Raw genomic sequence first — 20,979 nt, 5'->3', positions numbered from 1 at the left:
ACACCAGGTTCACAGTGGGGAGAAGGTTTAATGGCAATGTATGGTCATTTGAGATAAATACCATGACACCAGGCCCACAGTGGGGATGAGGTTTAACTGTGATGTACGGTAGACTGAGGCAGATACTGTGACACCATGTTCATAGTGGGGAGAATGTTTAATGGGTGTACAACAAACTGTGGCAGATGCTGTAACACCAGGCTCACAGTGGGTAGAAGGTTTACTGGTGATGTAAGGTAGACTTTGGCAGATACTGTGACACCAAGTTCACAGTAGTGGAAAGCTTTAACAGTGATGTACTATAAACTGTGGAAGATACATTGACACCAGTTTCACAGTTGGGAGAATGTTTTACAATGAAGTACAGTAGACTGAGGCAGAAACAATGACACCAGGTTCACAGTGGGGAGAAGGTTTACTGGTGGTGTCAGGGAAACTGACGCAGATAGTGTGACACTGGGTTGACAGTGGGGAGAATGTTTAACAGTGCTGTACAGTAAACTATGACAGACAAAGTGACACTGGTTTCACTGTTAAGAAAATGTCTAATGGTGGGATATGATAGACGTAGGCAGATACTCTGACAGTGGGTAGATTTTTTAATGGTGATGTACGGTAGACTGAGACAGATACTTTGACATCAGGCTCATATTGGGGAGAAGGTTTAACGGTGATGTACGTTAGAGTGAGGCAGATACTCTGACACCAGGCTCATTGTGTTGTTCATTTCCCTTATTTACATCTAATTTATATGCTAGATTTTTTTGTGGCAACTTGATGATGGGGTGGTGAATTGGATTAGTAAATATGCAGACGATACTAAGATAGGTGGAATAGTGGATAATGAAGAAGGTTTTCAAGGATTGCAGAGGGATTTGGGCTGCTTAGAAAAGTGGGCTGAAAAATGGCAGATGGAATTTAATGCTGATAAGTGTGAGGTGCTTCATTTTGCTAAGAAGAATCAGAACAGGACGCATGTGGTAAATGGGAGAGCATTGATGAATACAGAAGAGCAGAAAGATTTAGGAGTAACGGTACATTGTTCCCTGAAGGTAGAAACTCACGTGAATAGGGTGGTGAAGAAGGCTTTTAGTATGCTGGCCTTTATCAATCATTGCATGGAATATAGGAGTTGGGAGGTGATGTTGAGATTGTATAAGACGTTGGTGCGGCCTAATTTGGAGTTCTGTGTGCAGTTCTGGTCGCCTAATTATAGGAAGGATATAAACAGAGTGGAGAGAGTGCAGAGAAGGTTTACCAGAATGTTGCCTGGGTTTAAGCATCTGGAGTATGGGGAGAGATTGGACAGATTGGGTCTTTATTCTTTGGAGCGTAGAAGGTTGAGAGGGGATTTGATAGAAGTATTTAAGATTATGAAAGGGATAGACAGAATGGATGTGGATAGACTATTTCCGTTAAGAGGAGGAAAGTTTAAAACAAGAGGACATGAGTTAAGAATTAAGGGGCAGAGGTTTAGAGGTAACATGAGGGGGAAATTCTTTACTCAGAGAGTGGTAGCCGTGTGGAATGATCTTCCGGGAGAAATAGTGGCGGCGGAGTCAATTGTATTATTTAAGAAAAGGTTGGACAGGTATATGGATGAGAAGAAGATGGAGGGTTATGGGCATTGTGCAGGGAGGTGGGATTAGAAAGGGGTGTTTGGTTCGGTGCGGACTAGAAGGGCCTAATGGCCTGTTTCCGTGCTGTAATTGTTATGTTATGTTATATGTTATGTTAACATGGCAAATATTGAGAATTGAGAACATCTGATTTGATAGAGGTATTCAAAAGTATAAGGGGAAGAAGTGAGATCGATGGTAATATTCAAGGAAATGTTGGCAAGATATATGGACAGAATAGGTGTGGAGGGTTATGGGCATTGTGCAGGGAGGTGGGACTAGAGAGGGGTGTTTGGTTCGGTGTGGACTAGAAGGGCCTAATGGCCTGTTTCCGTGCTGTAATTGTTATGTTATGTTAACTTCCAAACATTCCATAAACTTCTTTTCTAATCAGATTTTGTTCATTTAAATAGGTCTCTTAAGTATTCTGCACAAAATTAAATTCGTTACTTGGGTTTGGTTCAATGGCACTTCAGTCTGCTTCATTATTTTTTTAGACCCTCGTTTTGTGCTTTCTGCTTTGCCCAGCAGATTCACCAAATAGGCATCCAACTCTGTCTTCTCAGCTTGACCCAACATCTCCTCTGTAAACTTAAGCAAACCAAGGAGACCAAAGTTAAAATTTTCATATTTGCATTTTCAAAAACAAAAATGGCGCTGTGACCTGTAGTTTCACATCTTAATCCCACTTGCTAAACTTGCAAGCAACTGCACCTCATCCTACAGCTGGAAAATTGCAATAGAACTGGTTGGTTAAAGCAAAGATACCTCCCAGTCACCCCATTAAAGGCCTCCAAGTTAACAACAGGTTGCAACCCGTCAGTTCAATACAAAGATCTGTATCAGGAAGATTAACGGGCTTTAAAAAAAATAATTTCCACTATTGAAAGAAAACTCATCAGGGAACACCAGGCTCTTGTTGAACAATTCCTGTTGTATTCCTCAAAATGGTTTGATCTTGATTTCAAGCAGAGTCATTTGGTGAGATTGTTGGTCCAGAACAAACTCTGCCCACACACTCCCTTAAATACCTGCAAAGTCCTGGCTCAGCTCTGCTCCATGCTAAAGCTATCAGAGCTTTACTGAAGAGGTAACTGACTTCAGATGCTGGTACGTTGAGTCAAAAACACCCTAATACTTCCCTGAAAAACACACCTCTCTCTGAAAACCATCAAGAACCTTCCTGAACTGTAATCATTGATATTTAGAGCACCAAAATCTGGTGAACTTAAATTCTGTGCACAGTATCAGAATGGCCTGCAACCAGTGAACTTGGAGGAATGAGACTGTGAACTAAAGAACTTTTCTGAACTTACACACACATTACACACATGTGCACTTAGAATTAGAAGGGGGTTAAGTTAGATAAAGTAAGTTGAAGTAGTAAAATAGTGATAAGTTAAAGTGTAATTCCATTTTCATGTTTAAAAATAATTAAAATCAACTTTTGTTTAAGTAACCATTTTTCAGGTGAATATCTATTTCTGCTGGGTTTTGAGATCCTCTGGTCTCGTAACACAGCACCAAGCTTCTGAACAACCTTAATTCTTAAAGTTATGATAATAGTCCATTAATGGACCCTTGAATCTTTTGAAAGTTATTATTTTACTCCAATTTTTTTTTAATATCGACAAGACATAATATCATTTAACCGTTGTGTATGTGTTGTTGGAGAATTGTCTTTCCATTCAATCAGAATTAGAGTTTTGGATGCCGTATTTGAGAAAAGATGTGCTGGTGTTGGAGGAGGTTCAAAGATGATTTACTTGAATATCAGGAATGATAGGGTTAGTTTATTAGGAACAATTGTTGACTCTTCGACTGTACTAGTTGGAGTACAGAAGGATAAGGGGGACCTCAGAGGCATTTCAAATGCTGGAAGATATGGCAAAGATGCTTCCCATGGTAGGTGACTCTACGACAAGAGAGCATAATTACAGGATAAAAGGGTGATAAAACAGATGTGGAAAAATTGATTTTGTCAATGGGTTGTGAATCTGTGAACTGAGATCATTGGGTATATTTAAGGCAGAGATTGACAGGTATTTGATTAATCAAGGAATCAAGGGTTATGGGTAGAAAGTTGGGCAGTGGGGCTGAGTGGCAGAATGGTGGAACAGACTCGATGGGCCTACTTCTGCTCCTAGACCTTGTGATCTAAATCCTGTGGAAGACCTAGACAACCCTCCTCTTGTATTCCATTCATAGAAAACAGTCTACATGGTGGTTTTATGTCATGTGAACCCATTTCCGATTGAATGCCATGTTACAAGTGACCCAATGCAAATTCTGCATTGACAGGACTACAGCTTCCTGATTTTAAAAATAGTTATCGAGCAGCTCAAATGAGATTTCTTGCTTCCTTTTTTGAAAGAGAAACATTGACATCAAATAAAATAGGAGAGAGAAAAGCAGAAGAATTTATCTACAAGTGGGATTTGATATTAATGGTTGGTGATAAAGATACACCATTTTGAAACATTTGTTTAATATATGGAATAAAATAAATGATGAAATTGGTCTAAGTGAATGTACATCACCCAGAATGGCTTTGATTCAAAATCGTCGTATCTTTTTCAAAGGATCATAAATTTCTGGATAGCTGGTTTTGTTTCGTAAGGGGATTATAAATTTGGAAGATTGTTATGAAAAGGGGTCAACTAATGTCATCAGAGCAACTGATAAATTATTATCATATAACTCATAGCAATCTTTTTTGCTATTTCCAACTACGAGCATATTTGAAGGATAAGTTCGGACCAACCATGTTATACTGAAATAGAAATTCTTCCTAGAGGAATTGTTAAAAAATTTACTTCGATAATGGCCTCTTCATTACAAGTACGAACTTTTAAATGAGGAGTTCTTAAGTCGAGACAAAGGTGGGAAATGGATCTGAATATTGTAATTGATTGGCAAATATGGGCATATCCATGTAAGGATCTCCATGTAAGACATAAATTAGTTCAGTTTAATTCTTTTTACATCAGTAATGTAGCAGATGTCACCAAGGATTTTATCTGAAGCTGCTCTTGGAGTAAGGTGACTCAGGCAGTTGGATATGAAAAGCTCTATAGGAAGATAATTTGGCCACAGAGATCACGTGATCCAAGGGAGTTGTATTAATTCACTTCAACTCAGCATTTTGGATCTATTGACCAGAGTTCCACACTGCAGCAGTGATGAAGGAATTCACAACTAGTTTTTTTCTTCTACAGTTACTTCTTACACCAGAGAAATTGAATAGAATAATATCAGAATTATCAGATCAATGTTTTAGGGGTGGTGAAGATGTAGCAACTTCCTTGCATTCAACCTAGCTTTGTCCTTATGCAAGATCTTTTTGGGGAGAATTACAAATTTTTTGGAACAAGTTATAGGAGTTGTTTTTCTTCAAAATCCAACCTTACCTTTATTAGGAAATATTGAAGGAACAAGGATCAAATTTAAACTATTAAAGTATCAATTGAAATTTGTTAAATTAATGTTAGCGGTGATGAGGAAATGTATTTCACTTTCTCGGAAATCAGATATATTTTTAGGGATGCCAAGATGACATGCAAAATTTCAAAGTTTTATGTCTTTGGAAAAAATTACATTAGTTTGAGAAATATATACTCTATGTTTTTGCAAATTTGGCACCTGAATATTCAAATATTAGACTTCAATTTATAATAATGCCCTTTCCATCCTTCTAGACATACGAGATTCTCCTCTAAGTTGTAAAATGTTTATTTAGATGTGTTGGATTTCCTCGCCACCACAAACTCTGGGGAAGCGGAGAACTAACACAGGGCACCAGAAAACAGGAAGACCACACACAATCAACATCTGAGAAGCAGAGGATTCAATCCACAGGTCAGTGACCATGGAACCAGACCAATGAGGGGTTCTGCTGCTGAAGGACCCACATAGGTGATAGGCTATTGGAAATTAGAGGAGAGGAACCCAAGCAGGTTGTGGGCTTCTGGAGAAAGCAGTCAAGGAACTCACACCAGGCCGTGGATTGCTAGAGACTGGTTCGAAACTGGCTAAAAGAGTATCAGGTATCAGACTTGTGATATGAGTGGGTGCTAATCCTCAACATTCATTGGAGCGCTTTCATCCCTAACGTCGAAGTACTCGAGATGGCAGAGGTCGACAGCATCGAGTCCACACTGCTGAAGATCCAGCTGCGCTGGGTGGGTCACACCTCCAGAATGGAGGACCATCACCTTCCCAAGATTGTGTTATATGGCGAGCTCTCCACTGGCCACCATGACAGAGGTGCACCAAAGAAAAGGTACAAGGACTGCCTAAAGAAATCTCTTGGTGCCTGCCACATTGACCACTGCCAGTGGGCTGATATCGCCTCAAACCATGCATCTTGGCGCCTCACAGTTCGGCGGGCATCAAACTCCTTTGAAGAAGACCGCAGAGCCCACCTCACTGACAAAAGGCAAAGGAGGAAAAACCCAACACCCAACCCCAACCAACCAATTTTCCCCTGCGACCATGTCTGCCTGTCCCGCATCGGACTTGTCAGCCACAAACAAGCCTGCAGCTGACATGGGCATTTACCCCCTCCATAAATCTTCGTCCGCGAAGCCAAGCCAAAGAAGAATTGGTTCCTAATCGTGTCAGAGGTTCAAAACAGGAGCACGCATTGCCAATGACTTGGATTAGTCTATGAGCATTGAAAGAGAATCCACAAGCCCTCAGTGACTTGGCCCAGGGATCAGGGTGGGGGGGGGGGTGGAAGAGGGGAAGGGGGAGAGCACGACTCTCTTTTGCTTCTTTCTCTGACTGCAAAAGGCATTTCAGGCAATTTCTGCCAATGGCGAATCTGTCTGCCTCACAGCAGGAAAAAAGCAATTTTGTGTGATATGACACTTTTTAATTACATGACAGTAAATTGTCTCCTGAAATAGAGAGAGAGGTTCAAGTTTCAAACTATTACAAACTCAACTTGCCAGAGCTACCTGGATTATATCTCATCCCCCTTTTCCTTTGCAAGGACACCATTGATTTTATCACAACTCCTATGCTCCATCTGACCAGTGACAGATTATATATTTAAAAATTGTATATTGACATGTTTTTGAAAGAGATGGATTGTAGGAGTTGTGTAGGTCACAAACACAAACACTTCACAAAACAGCTCATACTTAAAATGCAAGTTTTAATGGTTCTTGAGATACTAAGAACAATGGAATGTTTGCTTTATTAAAACCTGAAGAATTTGTGAAGGAAGGAAAGACTGCTGGTCAAACGGAGAGACCATCTGTTGATTAGGTGTATTTTTTAAAATTGAAACTAAGTCAATAGAGTGCTGAGAGATGGCAGCGGTTTGAATAAGCAAGTTCTTGATTCAAGTTCCTGCGCAGACAGGCTGGAGTCCGTTGGCTCATGATTCATCCTTTTGAAGAGACATAGTGGACTTCAAAGGAAGAAATGGTGGCACATGTCATGTGATGAGACATTTTGGAGAAACATTACAAACGAGATGCAGAAGTTGTTGTCCATCCTGTAGGGAAGAGAGGATTGAACATACAGTCATCAGAGATGGTACAGTTACATAGTCTTCTCCTTTGACCAGGAGTAACAAGTGGATTTTAAGGAGAAAGACCACTTCTGTCTCTTTGAGATCAAGAGGGCAGCCTCGTTGTGTCCATGGAAATGGCCACTTTTGAAGAATAAAGTAAAAGTGATCTTGTATTTGCAACATAACCATTTTTAAATGGTGACTGAGTTCAGTCCTTGACTGGGTTTATGGAATCATTGTGGAAGAAAATAGCCACTCCACTCTCTCTTTGAAAAGAGAACAGATTCATCATGTGGAAGAGATTCGGAAACCTCCTGCAAGAGAGGAAAATAAACTCTCACAGAGTAAGTTTCAGAGCAATGTTTCTTCATCCAAGAAATTCAGACGAGTTTGAAAGAGGACCGATGACGATGTTTCCAAATACTTCAGTAGCTTTTGAGCCACAATTTCCATGGACAAGGTGTCAAACGACTCAAATCCAGATACAACCCTTCACAAAGCTCAAGTCAACCAGGAGATACAAACTCCTGACTCCAATGTTGCTGTGCACATTTGCTACATTATTGAAGTCTCACATTGCTTACAGCAGATATTCAAAGTCAAGCAATAACCGAAATAACAGAATATTACAGGACGGTACAAGCCCTTTGGCCCAAAATGTTGTGCTGATCTAGATATTTCTAACAAAAAAAATAATGCCCTGTAGCGGCTACTGCGGTAGATGTTACTAAATAAAGGCAAACACACACAATGGTAGTCAACTCAAGACTGGTTTATTGCAGACATACACAGACCTTTTATTTTCTGCCTGTTAATGAGCTCGTTAGTGAATACCTTCTGGTCCACAGGACCAACAGGTTAAAGCTACGAGCCATTAGCGCCCCGCACCTTTAGGCAGGGGCTTCAACTGATCCACTTGCTGTACTTTGGCACCCAGCTCTGTTAGCCCGCGATCTGTCAATTAAGTCTATGAACTGACGGTGGCGGTTCACAATACCGCGCTGTGCACTCGCTATATCACACCCCCCAAAATCGTCACTATAACTTAAAATGCCAGATACGCTTGATTTAGGCAGACGTCCATGTCGCCTGGGTTGATGGCACTGAACTGATGAAGTAGGGTCGTATGGCGGGTTTAAGTCTGTCCATGCTGAATAGCTGTGGATGCCCCCCGATGTCCAATGTATATACCACTCCATATCTCTTAATGAAACAAAATGGTCCTTCATGTGGTTTTAATAAGGGTGCCTGTGGAACCTGTCTTCGTATGAATACGAATTCAGTGTTTAATAGTGATTGGGGCACTTGTTGGCTAGGTTTGCCATGCCAGTTGGTGGAGGATGGTTTGCTGTTAGCAATACCCTTGCGGAGTTGTTAAAGGATGTCCATGTCTGAATTGCTTCTAAAGTGAATATCTCCTGGAACCATAAGGGCCGGACGAAACATCAATTCTCCAGATGATGCAGACAGATTTTCTTTTGTTAATACTCCTAATAGAACCTAATGTAGTTCATCGACTCAGTTGAGACCAGTGCGTCGGGCCTTCAGTGAAGATTTAAGTTGATGATGGAAACGTTCCACCAGGCCATTGGACTGCAGATGGTACGCAGTAGTGTGGTGCAACTGTGTACCAAAAAAATGAGACAAGGAAGCCCATAATGCCAAAGTGAACTGTGGTCCACGGTTATGTGTGTCGGCACATCCAATTTAAGATGAATGTTTTAGCATATGCCTCAGTGTTACTGACTGGTAATGGAATGGCCTCTGGCCAGCGTGTGAAGTGGTCAACTACCGTGAGAATATCCCTCGTGTCCTGTGATACTGGTAATGGTCCAACCACATCCACATGCTCTAATCTTCTGCGTATTGTCAGGAAAGACTGCAGGGGTGCCTTGGTGTGGTGCGGAATTTTCAGATTGGCAGGATATACACGATCGGGTCCATTGAGTGACGTCTTTTTTCAGCCCATGTCACATGTACTTATTTGACATTACTTTGACTGAAGTCCAGATGGATGGGTGTGATAAATTGTGAATGTCATGTTGTGGTGCCACCTGTTGAATGTCGAGTCCAGTGATAGCTATACTGTGTGCCTGTATATCCGGATCCGCAGATTGTGCCGCAGCCAGTTCAGCAATGTTGACTCCACCTTGAATATGGCACACACTTGATCTAGAGAGCACATCTGCGACCAGATTGTCCCTTCCTGAAATATGACGTATGTCCGTAGTAAACTCCGAAATGTAGGACAAATGTAGTTGTTGTCTTGCCAACCAAAGATCTGTGAATTTGCTCAAGGTGAAAATTAGAAGTTTATGGTCTGTGAATATGGTGAAATGTCGACCTTACAAGATATAACGAAAGTGCCTTATAGACAGATAAAGTGCTAATAGCTCTCAATCAAAGGTGCTGTATTTAATTTCTGCTGGTCTTAGATGACGACTCAAGAAGGCAAGGGGCTGATAATGGCCATTGACGTATGTTCCAGATCTGCACTCACAGCTGTTCCTGAGGCATCAATGCAGTTTCAGGATTTGGATGCGCAAGCATTGCTGCTTTGGCTAATAATTATTTGGCGGACATAAATGCAACCTCTGCCTCTGAGGTCTAGTAATGTTTTTGTTTGGAGCAGAGATGATGTCAAACAGGGGTTGCAGGATGTCAGCAATCCCAGGAATAAATCTGTGATTAAAAAATTATCATTCCCAAAACCTTTTCCAGCCGTTTGACAGTGACAGGTCTGGAGATTTTATGGATGTCGTCTACCTTGCCTGATAATGGAGATATGCCGTCTGCTGTAATTTTATGCCTTAAGAATTCTATGGTTCACTTGCCAAATTGACACTTCTCAAGATTAATTGTCAGTCCAAAGTCTTGGAGCCATTGGAAAAGGCAGCACAAATGGAGGCGGTGACCTTGCTCATTTTGACTGCTACAAGGAAGTCGTCCAAATAAATAAGCGCAAAGTCTAAATCTCTGCCAAGAGCGTCCATAAGCAACTGAAAAGTTTGCATGGCATTCATACCAAATGGCATTCTGAGGAATTCATAAAGACCAAACGGCGTAATAATTGCTGTCTTGGTCATATCATTCTCATGAATTGGTATCAGATAATATCCCTTAACCAAATCAATCTTTGAAAGTATGCGGCAATGATGTAGATGGGCGGCGAAATGCTGTATGTGTGGAATTGGGTATCTGTCAGGTGTTGTGTCATCATGAAGCCTACAGTAGTTGCCGCAGTGTCTCCATCTGCCTGTCTCCTTGACTACCATATGCAAAGGTGAGGTCCAAGGGCTCTTTGAGCATCGGATGATACCCAATTCTTCCATTGCTTTAAATTCTGCCACAATTTATCAAGCACCAGACGCTGAGCCCTGACATGGGCCAGTGGGCCTGATGTGTCTATGTAATGAGACCCACCATGGACTATTCTTGAGGCATTGGAGTTCAGGGTGAGAATATGGGGAAATTCAGGGAGTAGACCAGTATATGCATCCATGTGTAACGTATGTACTCCGAGCTGTGAAACTCTCCCCTTGATGCATGCCAGTGGATATGTCTGAAAGATGGTGATGTGAACTAGTTTACTCTGCTTTATGTCTACCAATAAGTTGTGGGAACATAAAAAATCCACAGCCAAAATAGGTTGAGCGACAGAAGCGAGGACACAATTCCAATGTAACGTGGTTCCACCTATTCCGACTCATCTAGTGCCAAAACTTGGAATGGCAGTTTCATTCGCCCCTCTCAGGGTCAAGTGCTGTTTTTTGAGTCCTTTCAAAATAGGTCGGCAAACTAAATTCAGCACCTGTGTCTACAAGAAATTTGTGCTTACCTGCATCGTCCTGAAGATACAATAGGCCTGTATATATGCCAGCTTCCAGCGCTCTTGTTTTCCGACTTCTTTTTGTAGTAGGTACATGCTGGATGCACTTATGGGCATAGTTTCCCCAGTGGCGATGGTAAAATCACCACTCTCGATGTACATCAGCATGTTCCTCTTTCTTGGTTTGGACTGCAGATACTGGAGTTTGGTAGGATGCGGGAGATGCTTCTGCAACAGAAACAGGATGTATTGGGGCAGACTCTTGTGTCGGAGTACGATAGAGCCTGTCAGCCTCTTGAGCCACGTCATGGAGATGGTGAAAATCCATGTTACCAATGTGTATGGCCACGTGAGCGGGAATTTTTGACAGAAATAAGGTTTAAAAAAGCAGACAATGGGAAGGACCATCTGACAACGCCAGCATCTCATTCATCAGGTATGATGGATTCTTGTCAGTTTGGCCTCCCACGTTCAAATCCACGCTCATCAAGTAAGTTCCAATGTGTCAAGAAGAAACTACCGGAACCTGGTGCCCTGGTCTTCTGCTGGAGGATGAGCAGAAAACTTGCTTACTGGCAATGCAGTGGCCACGCCCAATGTAATCACGACTTGCCAAAATTTTGTGTCTTCTGCCATTATACCCCAAAAATGAAACTGGGTTTCAGCTTGAAGAAACCAAATTTGTGGCTGATGTGTCCAGAAAGGAGGCAAATGAAGCCCAACTGCATTAACTGTCATGGCGGCAGCAGTTGTTCCTGCTGTTGAAATGTCCTCCTTTTCCATAATGATTCAAATTCATTAAATCTTAACTTTGGGATCACCAATGTGTAGCGGCTACTAAATAAGGGCAAACACAAACAAAGGTAGTCAACTCAAGACTGGTTTATTGCAGACATACAGATCTTTTATTCCCTGCACGTTAATGAGCTCATTGGCGAACAACTGCTGGTCCATAGGACCATCACGTTAAAGCTATCAGCTTTATAGCCCTGGGCCTTCATCTGATCCACTGGCTGTACTTTGGCGTCCAGCACTGTTAGCCCACAATGTGTCAGGTAAGTCTGTGAACTGACGGTGGCGCCCTCTACAACCTGTTTTTCTTTCACCCATGTATGCCTGTCTAAGAGTCTCTTAAATGCTCCTTACGTGATATTGTAATGAATAAATACATTTGGAGAATTTGGTAATATTTGCGATTTTGGTAAGATTTAGTGTAGGTTACATACATACATACATACCTTTTAAAACAGATCTTATTTGAAACATTGAAGATTTATGCACATACACAAGTAGGTGTTAACCGAACTGATGTCATAAAATGAATGACCATTGTTTGGAAATGGAGCCAGGATGGCTGCAAGTACCTTTCTGCAGGGTGCTTACAGGAAAGTCACTCCTGGGTTTTGTTTATCTAACAACAGCTTGAGCAGAAGAAAGAACTCCTGTTGTTTGGAATAAGAGGAATGGAACTCTGTGGTAGCTTAAAGAAAGAAGTTACCATCTGGAAAACCCTGACGGGGCAAGTTTGATCAGCGAGACATTGAGGTGACTCATGGTGGTACCTCAGTTGTGGAAATCCTGGAACAACAAATCACTCTCTGCAAACCCTACAAGAACCTTTACCTGAGCGGTAAACATTTACCTTTCGAGCACCAAAACCTGGTGAAATTTATACATGATCAATTCTGTGCACAGCAGAAGAATTGCCTGGATCCAGAGAACTTGGAAGTAGGAGAAGAGAGATTGAACTGTGAAACAAAGACCTTTTCATAAAATTTAAACACATTACAAACATGTGTGCTTAGAATTAGGAGGGGGTTAATTTGGGTTAGTTAAGTTAAAAGTTTCATTCTATTTTCATGTTTAAAGTTGATTAAAAAGAACTTCTGTTTTAAAAACCACATGTCCTGGTGAATGTCTATTGCTGCTGGGTTTTGGGGTCCTTTGGACTTGTAACAATATCTTCTTAGATAATGACAATTTGGCCTGTTCAAAGTAGGAAATGGCTTCTACTAGCAGGAGTTTCTATTTGAGAAAAAATATTGATAGGTGGCTGGCCACATGTTTCCTAAAAATTAATACCCTCTCCCTCCCTAAACAACATTCAGCCCCGTGACATCTTTCTGCATTGCATTACTGGGACCACCAAGGACCTGACCCATTTCCCATCTCTCCTTGCAATGCCAATATGGCAGCTCCCATTAAGAACAGACAAATCACATTTTAATTCAGCAAGCAAGATGAAAATCATCCTGACATCCTGCTTAAAAAGAAGGGGAAACAAACCTTCCTAATTTTGTCACTTCATTTTAATTTTGATTCACATGGGGCATTAGTAAAAAGTGTCCCATCCATTTTGTCACCAAATTATGAGTAGAATCATGATCGCTGTTCATGAAAACCCAAAACCTTCAATGTTACACAGATAATCTAGGAAGAATTCTGTAACAAAAGTAAATAAAACATTGAAATAATTTCCCCCTTATAAACACAGACATTGTAGTGCCAAGCAACGGGGCAAGCAAAAAAGGCCAAATCTCTGCAACACTCAGACAGTCCAAGATGGCACAGACACCCCTTCATTGCCAAGAAGGAGCCCGCGTCTAGCACCATGTGCGGGCTGAGGAGTCCTTCACTTCGTGTAGCGGCCAGCCGGCCGGAGAGTGACGTAATGATGCAAGTCTGCTGGAAGTCAAAGGGTACGTCAACAGAAGTGGCCAGGCCAGCAAGCACATGTGGGGAATTTAAACCAGTAAATCCAGTCTTTGTTTTACACTACCTTGTGTGGACGTCTCTTTATTTGGTAGCGCTGCCGCAGCGGATGCTACATGGTGATAACTTCTTACTTGCTGCAACCAAATAGGTCTGCAAGATACACCAACCAAAATAGAAAACATGACCAGAAATTCAGAGATCATAAATTTAAAAGGTGGTGAAATCTTTACGCTGTATTGTTAACACCAAAGTCCCTCTATTTTTCAAGGCATTCGGACAAGTAACTGAGAAACATTACATTTTAAACACATGGTGTAAGGGATACTTGAATGTGAGGAGTCAAGCAAGTGCTAAATAAGGATGAAGTATAATGGGTTAACTTAAGGATAAGGGATACTGGAATGTGAGGAATCAAGCAAGTGCTCATTAGAAATGAAGTTTTATGGGTTAAATCAGGGTGAAGGGATGCTGGAATGGGAGGAAGGGTTAGGAAGGGTTATAAAAGTATAATAAAATAAGTATCTTCAAAACAGGATAGCAAGTAAATAGCTTTAGCAAGTCTTGGGGATTGGTTAATGAGTAAAGAACAAATTCATGATATTTCCTGGCTAACAAGTTTGCAGATAGGCACATAAACTGATAAGAAGTTAGAATCCACGTGGGTGGAACTACCTAATGCTAAACCAATGCAGGAGGCAGAAGAATGTTAGGGGGAAGGTATCTCTGTACTGAAATGAAATGTATAAAAGTTGGGTCTGCCTCAGTATCTGTGTGTATTCCCAGGGTAAGGGGAAGCACCCAACTTTGCATTGTTGTAATAGTATAATAAAGATCTTTGTTCTCAATTTTGTCTCGAGCAAATTCTGTGAAGATACTTCTGCTTCCCACACGGTAAGTCAGGATCAGAAGGGGAGGAACATTATTGTTCAAGTGACACAACTTTAAAAAATATCATCTATCTTGATGAAGAATGTGATCCTACATCAGGAAAAACGGATGGAATCAGACACATTCTATGAGCATTGGGAAGCAAAGAAAAATGGATTGGTTTTCCATCCCTTCCGAAGCGACCCGACTTGCGACCGTCATGGAGCCCGAATGATCAGTCAGATTCCAAAACGGTCGCAAGTCGGAGATTTCCCCCGTGTGAGGAGCCCTGAAGTCTAAGAGCCTATTTTTAACATCAAATGATTTTCCAAATGAGAACAGAGACATGTGCGGATTGAGTTTGTAACTCAGTGTCTCGGGGTCCATCGGCTGGGGGCAGCCATCTTAATTTCTGTGCGCATGCGCGAGTCATCAGTTCGCGCTTGCGCTAAGCTTTCGCTTTGTGGCCGTCATTTGGCACATGTGTATCAGCCGCACATGCGCAAACCGAACGCCAAGTGGCGAACCCATCGCGCATGCGCCAACCAAAGACGTTCCAATCTCCTTCTTACCCCTCTCCCGCCCCCTCCCGCTGCCAGTTACCCCGCGGCCTCCGGCCTCGCACCGACGCCTCAGCTCCACCCAAACACCCTGTCGGTACCAGCCTCTCACGGGTGGGTCCCATCGGGCTGTGGGTCGCCCGCTTTCCCTGGACCGCGCGGCTGAGGAAGGTCCTGGCGCCGCCGCTAACTTCTTCCCGTTAGACCCGCTGTGACGCGACGGACCCCGAGCAGAAGACGCCACCGCCAACTTCCCGCCTCCTCACAGCAAGAGCCAATCAGCACGCGAACACGCCCATCAATCTAACCCTACTTCAGCTTCCAATTCAATAGCGGCCTCACCGAATCAGCCCATTGGCTTGTGCAACTGAAGCAACCAATCAGCGAGCGATACAACACAGCCACACCCAATCAGCATCGCAAGACAGAAAAGAGAGGCAGTCGAAGGAGCAGGAGACCCTTCGGCCCTTCCACTTACTACTACCCCAACTATCAAATCATTGGGAAACACAGGATCACTTTGTGCTGGCTCCTGGATTCCTCTGATCTCAAGAAATACATTGTACCCCAACTACAAGGGAGACTATTTATTATCAATCACTCCTTCATCTTTATTACTGCTTCCAATTTAATAGAGGACATAAGTGTTGTGTCAGCCAGCTGGACCGCCTCGGGGAACCTCATGGAGCAAGCAATCATGGTGAGAAGGCCCCGTGGGAGGCCGGTAGTGACCCTACAATGTCAATGTAGACGTGGCTGAAACTATGTGGTGCTGACTTGAATGTCTGGGGGTGATGCCTTCACGTATGTCTGCATTTTGGTCATCTGGCAGAGTGTGCAGGTCTTGGCCCAGTGACAATCTGTTTCCGGAGTCTCTGCAAGACAAACCTACTGACCACCATTTTGACAGGACTGATGGCTGGGTGCGTTAGGTTGTGCATCTCATCAAAAACTGTCATCTCCATGCTGCCGGCATGATGAGGCAGGGTTTGCCATTGAAATGTCGCAGAGGAATGTCTACTTATCAGGGTCGATGGCAACATCCTCCAGCCTGAGCCTTGAAACTGCTGTGCTGCATGCAAGGATCTCAGGGTCTTCCTGCCATCACCTGCCGAGGGCGAAATAGTCTATTCCCTGGGACAGGGCCTGGACAGACTTGATTGCGAGGTGAGGTAGTGCGTCACCCACGATGTGTTGAATGTCTGTCGTGAACTCAGACTCATATGAGAGGAGTCGCTGCTGCCTGGCCGACCACGGGTCCAACACTTTATTGAAGGCAAAAGTTAACGGCTTCTGGTCCATGAAGACTCTGAATTGTCTACCGTCCAAAAAATACCTGAGTGCCTGACAGCCAGGTACAGCACCAATTGCTCTCAACCAAAGGTGCTGTAGTTGAGTTCAGGTGGCCAGAGGTGTCTGCTAAAGAAGGCCAGGGGCTGCCATTGCCCTTCGATGAATTGCTCCAGTGTGCCTCGTACTGGTGTGCTGGAAGCATCTACTGTGAGAATTTGGGTGTTTCTAGCCTGGTGTGTACCAGAAGGGTGGTGTTGGCCAGTGCGTCCTTGGCCTTCAGGAACCCCTCCAAATCCTCATTGTCCCAGGTAATGTCTTTACCTTTCTCCACAAGATGCGGGCCACTAACGATATGAATCGTTGATAAAAATTAATCGTACCGGTGAATTCCTGCAACCCCTTCACTGTGGGGGGAGGTTTGTGGAAGTACAGAACAGCCTCTACCTTTTTAAGCAGGGGTTTAGTTATGTGCCTATTGATTTGACGCCCCAAGAAGTTGAAAGTTTCCAGCCTGAACTGGCACTAAGCAAGATTTATAGTTAGTCCAAATTCCTGCAGACGGGCGCACAGTCACCTTAGATGGTCTCTGTTTAGCTTCATTGCCACCACTTTGACACCTTGTGGTTACTGCCACCCTCTGCTGTTGGAGAATATCCTCCTTGGTCTCAGTCCCTCAATGTGACTAAGAACCCCTGAAAAGCACCTAATGTTTGGCCTTCATCACCACTCCTGGCAAGGCATTCCTGGCTCCCACAACTCTGGGTAGATACCCCTGATATCTACCCTAAACCTTCCTCCCTTTGCTTTGGGCAAATTTCATCATGTTTGCTACCCCCATCTGGATTTCAGGCAGACCAAAGGGCATCTTTCACCGAGTTTCTGGTCTTCCAGCAGCTCTGGATGCTCTGCTCAGGGAACCACCCCTATGTATCCCATCGAATCCTAGACTCTCTATGTCAGCAATTCTCTGCTGACCATTGCCTGATGCCCTTTTGGTCAAAATTGTTTGTCAATGAAACCATTCCCAGGAAGGTGATGTGGCAAAGTCCTGCTGACTGGGACATTGTGTGGTACCAGGGCCAGACAAATCTTTCGCAACACCTGAACCAGGTAGAACCTCAGCACATAGCAGCTTTTGGTGCCCTTGCTCTTTGGTTCCACGCACAGCCACACACAATCATGGCCATGCCGGTTACACTCTTGCCCCCATTGATTGATGACGAACATGGTCCTTCTCCAGACTCTACCCATTTTGGACCCCCACATGAAGAGGAAGACTGTTTTGGGAATTGCCAGGGTGAAGGTGTGGGGATGGGCCACACCTGCCCCACGTGCAGCAGTACCGAGAGTTCCTTGCACCTTGCACCTTGCACCTGGCACCTGGTTATCAGATTTTCGCCGATTGATAGAGTTGGGCATCTCTGTGGTTCTCGCTGTCTCCTGGATATGGGGGTGTCTGTACTGCTCCTGGTCTCCTGGAGCTGGGGGTCTCCAAAGTGCTCACCATCTCCTTGAGTTGGTGTATTTTTCTCCACCAGCCCCACATGACAACCAAGACCCCTGGATGGAGGGCAGAGGCACAGAGAGATCAGAGCGAACACGGGTAGTTTCAACAAGTTGGGGTCAATCCAGGTGCCTGGTAACGGGAGGAAACCAAGGGGGAAGGAGGATGCAGGTCATTCGATAGCAGGACATTGCGAGAGAGTGGATTCCTCGGACTCTTGAGGAGGGAAGGCGCTGGTTGATCCATCGGTTTAGGGGGGGAAGGGTATAGACATGGCAGCTGACTGGAATTGTCAGCGGGGTACTGAGACCTGGTGGAGGAGGGGAAGGAGGGTGCAGTTGTATTCCGACGAGAGGGTGCTAAGGGAGAGGCAACATGGGTGGAACCTCAAGACAAGGGTCCCCTGATTGTTTGCAGGAATGGGATTTGTGAAAAGACTCATAGATATCCAGCACAGAGCATCTTTGTCACCCTGCCATCAGGAAGGAGATGTGGAGGTATAAAAGCAGAGCAGCCAGGCAGGGAAATAGCTTCTTCTCACAGGCCGTGAGATTGACAAGGCAACATGAGCTGGATGGGAGCAAAGAATGAAAAAGGGGAGAGGAATATGGACTGATTACAACAGCCTAGCCAGCAGGAGAGAGGGGCCGAAGGGCCTGTTTGTGTGTTGTCTATCTGGACCAGCCTTTTGTGTTCAAGCTTTAAAAAGCCAACCCATTTTTAAATTTAATAACAATGGTACAGAATGAATCAAGAGACAAGACGTCTGTCCAGCAGCGAGCATCGAAGGCACTTCCTGAAATGGAGGCTCTGGAACCACAGGGAGGTTCTGGCTGCAATGAGGCCTTGCTTCTTCTGCAAGGAGGAGAGGAGAGGCAGGGGAAATGCAGGGGAACAGGTGGTGAGGGAGGGGATAGGGATGCCTTCCTCCATTCACCTCCCATTTCCTCTACTCCGTAGCCCTCCTCATTCCCCTGCCCGTTCCCCTCCCCAACCCCTCAACACCTGGACTGGTCCCAACATCCGAAGCGAGGCAACGACTGCACACTTGTAATAGGTTGTCGCGGCGCCGGTAGCAGGTTCTCCACCTCCCCCGACTGAGACATTGGTTGGAGTCTAGAAGTTCTTCTTCTTGCTGAGAGATATTTCCACCCCTCAGAGAGTCTCAAATCTCAGCAGTGGGACCATGGCTTATATTACCCAAAAGTTTGTTTACTTATAGCTTATCTCTTTGAATAACTGATTTAATTATCTTCAAGGTCTCCTGACAGTCTGTGACCAACAAAAGACAACTGCATCTCTGGGCCTCATGGTGGAATTTAGATCATGTCTTCTGATTCACATGTATACATTCTTGCATAAGCTGGTCGAAATCCTCCATTACAATTCCATAGAATGAATTTGTGATGTGATTTATAACCACTCTCTAACCTTGTTATGTGAGTGAGTCCCACATTCTGAACTTGTTATATCAGTGAGATCGACACTGAAAATGTTATGAGAGTGAGTTCCACAGTATAATCTTGTTTTCTTAGTGAATCCCACATTGTTAACGTTATGTTAGTGAGTCCCACAGTGTAAACTTGTTATGTGAGTTATTTTCGCAGTGTGACCTGGTGATGTGACTGTGTCCCACAGTTTGACATTGTTGTGTCAGTGAGTTCGATATTGAAAATGTAATGTTAGTGAGTTCCAGAGTGTAACCTGGTTATTACACTAACCTTGCTCTGTGAATCAGTTTAAAGTGTTACATTGTTATGGAAGTGAATTCCTCAGTGTCGTCCTTGTTTAGTTAATGAGTCTCAGAGTGTAACATTGGTATGTGAGTGAGTTCGACAGTATGACCTTGTTATGTGCAAGATTCCCACAGTGTAAACTTGTTATGTGAGTGAGTTCCACAGTATAAACTTGCTATGTAGTGAGTTCCACAGAAACTGTAGAAGAAAAACTAGTTGTGAATTCCTTCTTCACTGCTGCAATGTGGAACGCTGGTCAATCGTTCCAGACTGTTGAGTTGAAGTGAATGAATAAACTCCCCTGGATCACGTGATCTCTATTGCCAAATCAGCTTCCTGTAGATCTTTTCAAATCCAACTGCCTGAGTCACCTGACTCCAGGTGCTGCTTTCAGATAAAATCCTTGCTGACATCTGATAAATGATTGATGTATAAAGAATTATACTGAACCAATTTATTTCTTACATTGAGATCCTTATATGGATCTGCCCATATTAGCCAATCATATACAATATTCAGATCCATTACCCACCTTTATCTTGACTCATGAACTCCTCATTTAAAAGTTCCTACTTATAATAAACAGGACATCAGAGAAGTAAATTTTTTAACAATTCGTCTTTATAAGGAATTTCTATTTCAGTACAACATAGTTGGTCCAAACTTATCCTTCAAATATGCTCTTCATTGGAAATAGAAAAAAAGATTGCTATGAGTTATACGATATTTATTTCTCAATTGCTCAAAGGACATTAATTGACCCCTTTCATAACAATCCTCCACGTTTATAATCTCCTTACGAAACCAACTATCCAGAAATTGATGATCCTTTGAAAAAGAAATGCGGATTTTGAATCAAAGCTATTCTGGGTGATGTACATCCACTTACACCAATTTCATCATTTATTTTATTCCATATATTAATCAAATGTTTCAACAATGGTGTATCTTTATCACCAACCATTAATTTCAATTCCCACTTTTATATAAATTCTTCTGCTTTTCACTCTCCTATTTTATTTGATTCTATTTTAACCCTTTCAAAAAAGAACCAAGAAATCTCATTTGAGCTGCTCGATACTAATTTTTTAAATGAGGAAGCTGTAATTCTGTCAATGTAGAATTTGCATTGAGAGAAACGCAGCGGTCTTTAGCGATCTTATTGAATTGGTTAAAATGGCATAACATGAGAGCAAATATTCCGGAGGAGTGTGGGCCACGTAACATGGGATTCACTCGGAAATGGGTTCACATAACATAAAACCATGATGCAGAAGAGGTTGTCTTGGTCTTCCGCATGATATAAATCACAAGATATAGGAGCAGAAGTAG

At 43.1% G+C, this 20,979-nt stretch overlaps 1 protein-coding gene and 1 long non-coding RNA gene across 2 annotated transcripts in view; both read right to left on the bottom strand.

Annotated features, from left to right (window-relative positions):
- Positions 1 to 15,367, bottom strand: part of LOC138750346 (uncharacterized) — a 217,512-nt gene extending 202,145 nt beyond the window's left edge. Inside the window, exons 1-2 of the long non-coding RNA XR_011349272.1 lie at positions 15,220 to 15,367; positions 13,752 to 13,837 (exon numbers count right to left, since the gene is read on the bottom strand). This is a non-coding gene — a long non-coding RNA (uncharacterized lncRNA). The remainder of the gene's footprint in view (positions 1 to 13,751; positions 13,838 to 15,219) is intronic.
- On the bottom strand, positions 1,403 to 15,222 carry LOC138750345 (endophilin-B1-like). The gene is made up of 3 exons (XM_069912424.1): positions 15,158 to 15,222; positions 10,982 to 11,200; positions 1,403 to 2,210 (listed from the first exon to the last, which is right to left on the bottom strand). The coding sequence occupies exons 2-3, from the start codon at positions 11,138 to 11,140 to the stop codon at positions 2,025 to 2,027; spliced, it is 345 nt and encodes a 114-aa protein (XP_069768525.1). The 5' UTR covers positions 11,141 to 11,200; positions 15,158 to 15,222; the 3' UTR covers positions 1,403 to 2,024.
- Positions 15,368 to 20,979: the final 5,612 nt, after the last annotated feature.

The sequence above is a fragment of the Narcine bancroftii genome, unplaced genomic scaffold (assembly GCF_036971445.1).
Source record: "Narcine bancroftii isolate sNarBan1 unplaced genomic scaffold, sNarBan1.hap1 Scaffold_120, whole genome shotgun sequence".
Taxonomy (NCBI): domain Eukaryota; kingdom Metazoa; phylum Chordata; class Chondrichthyes; order Torpediniformes; family Narcinidae; genus Narcine; species Narcine bancroftii.
The sequence above is the reverse complement of the archived record's forward strand: the minus strand, read 5'-3'. Positions and strand labels throughout refer to the sequence as shown.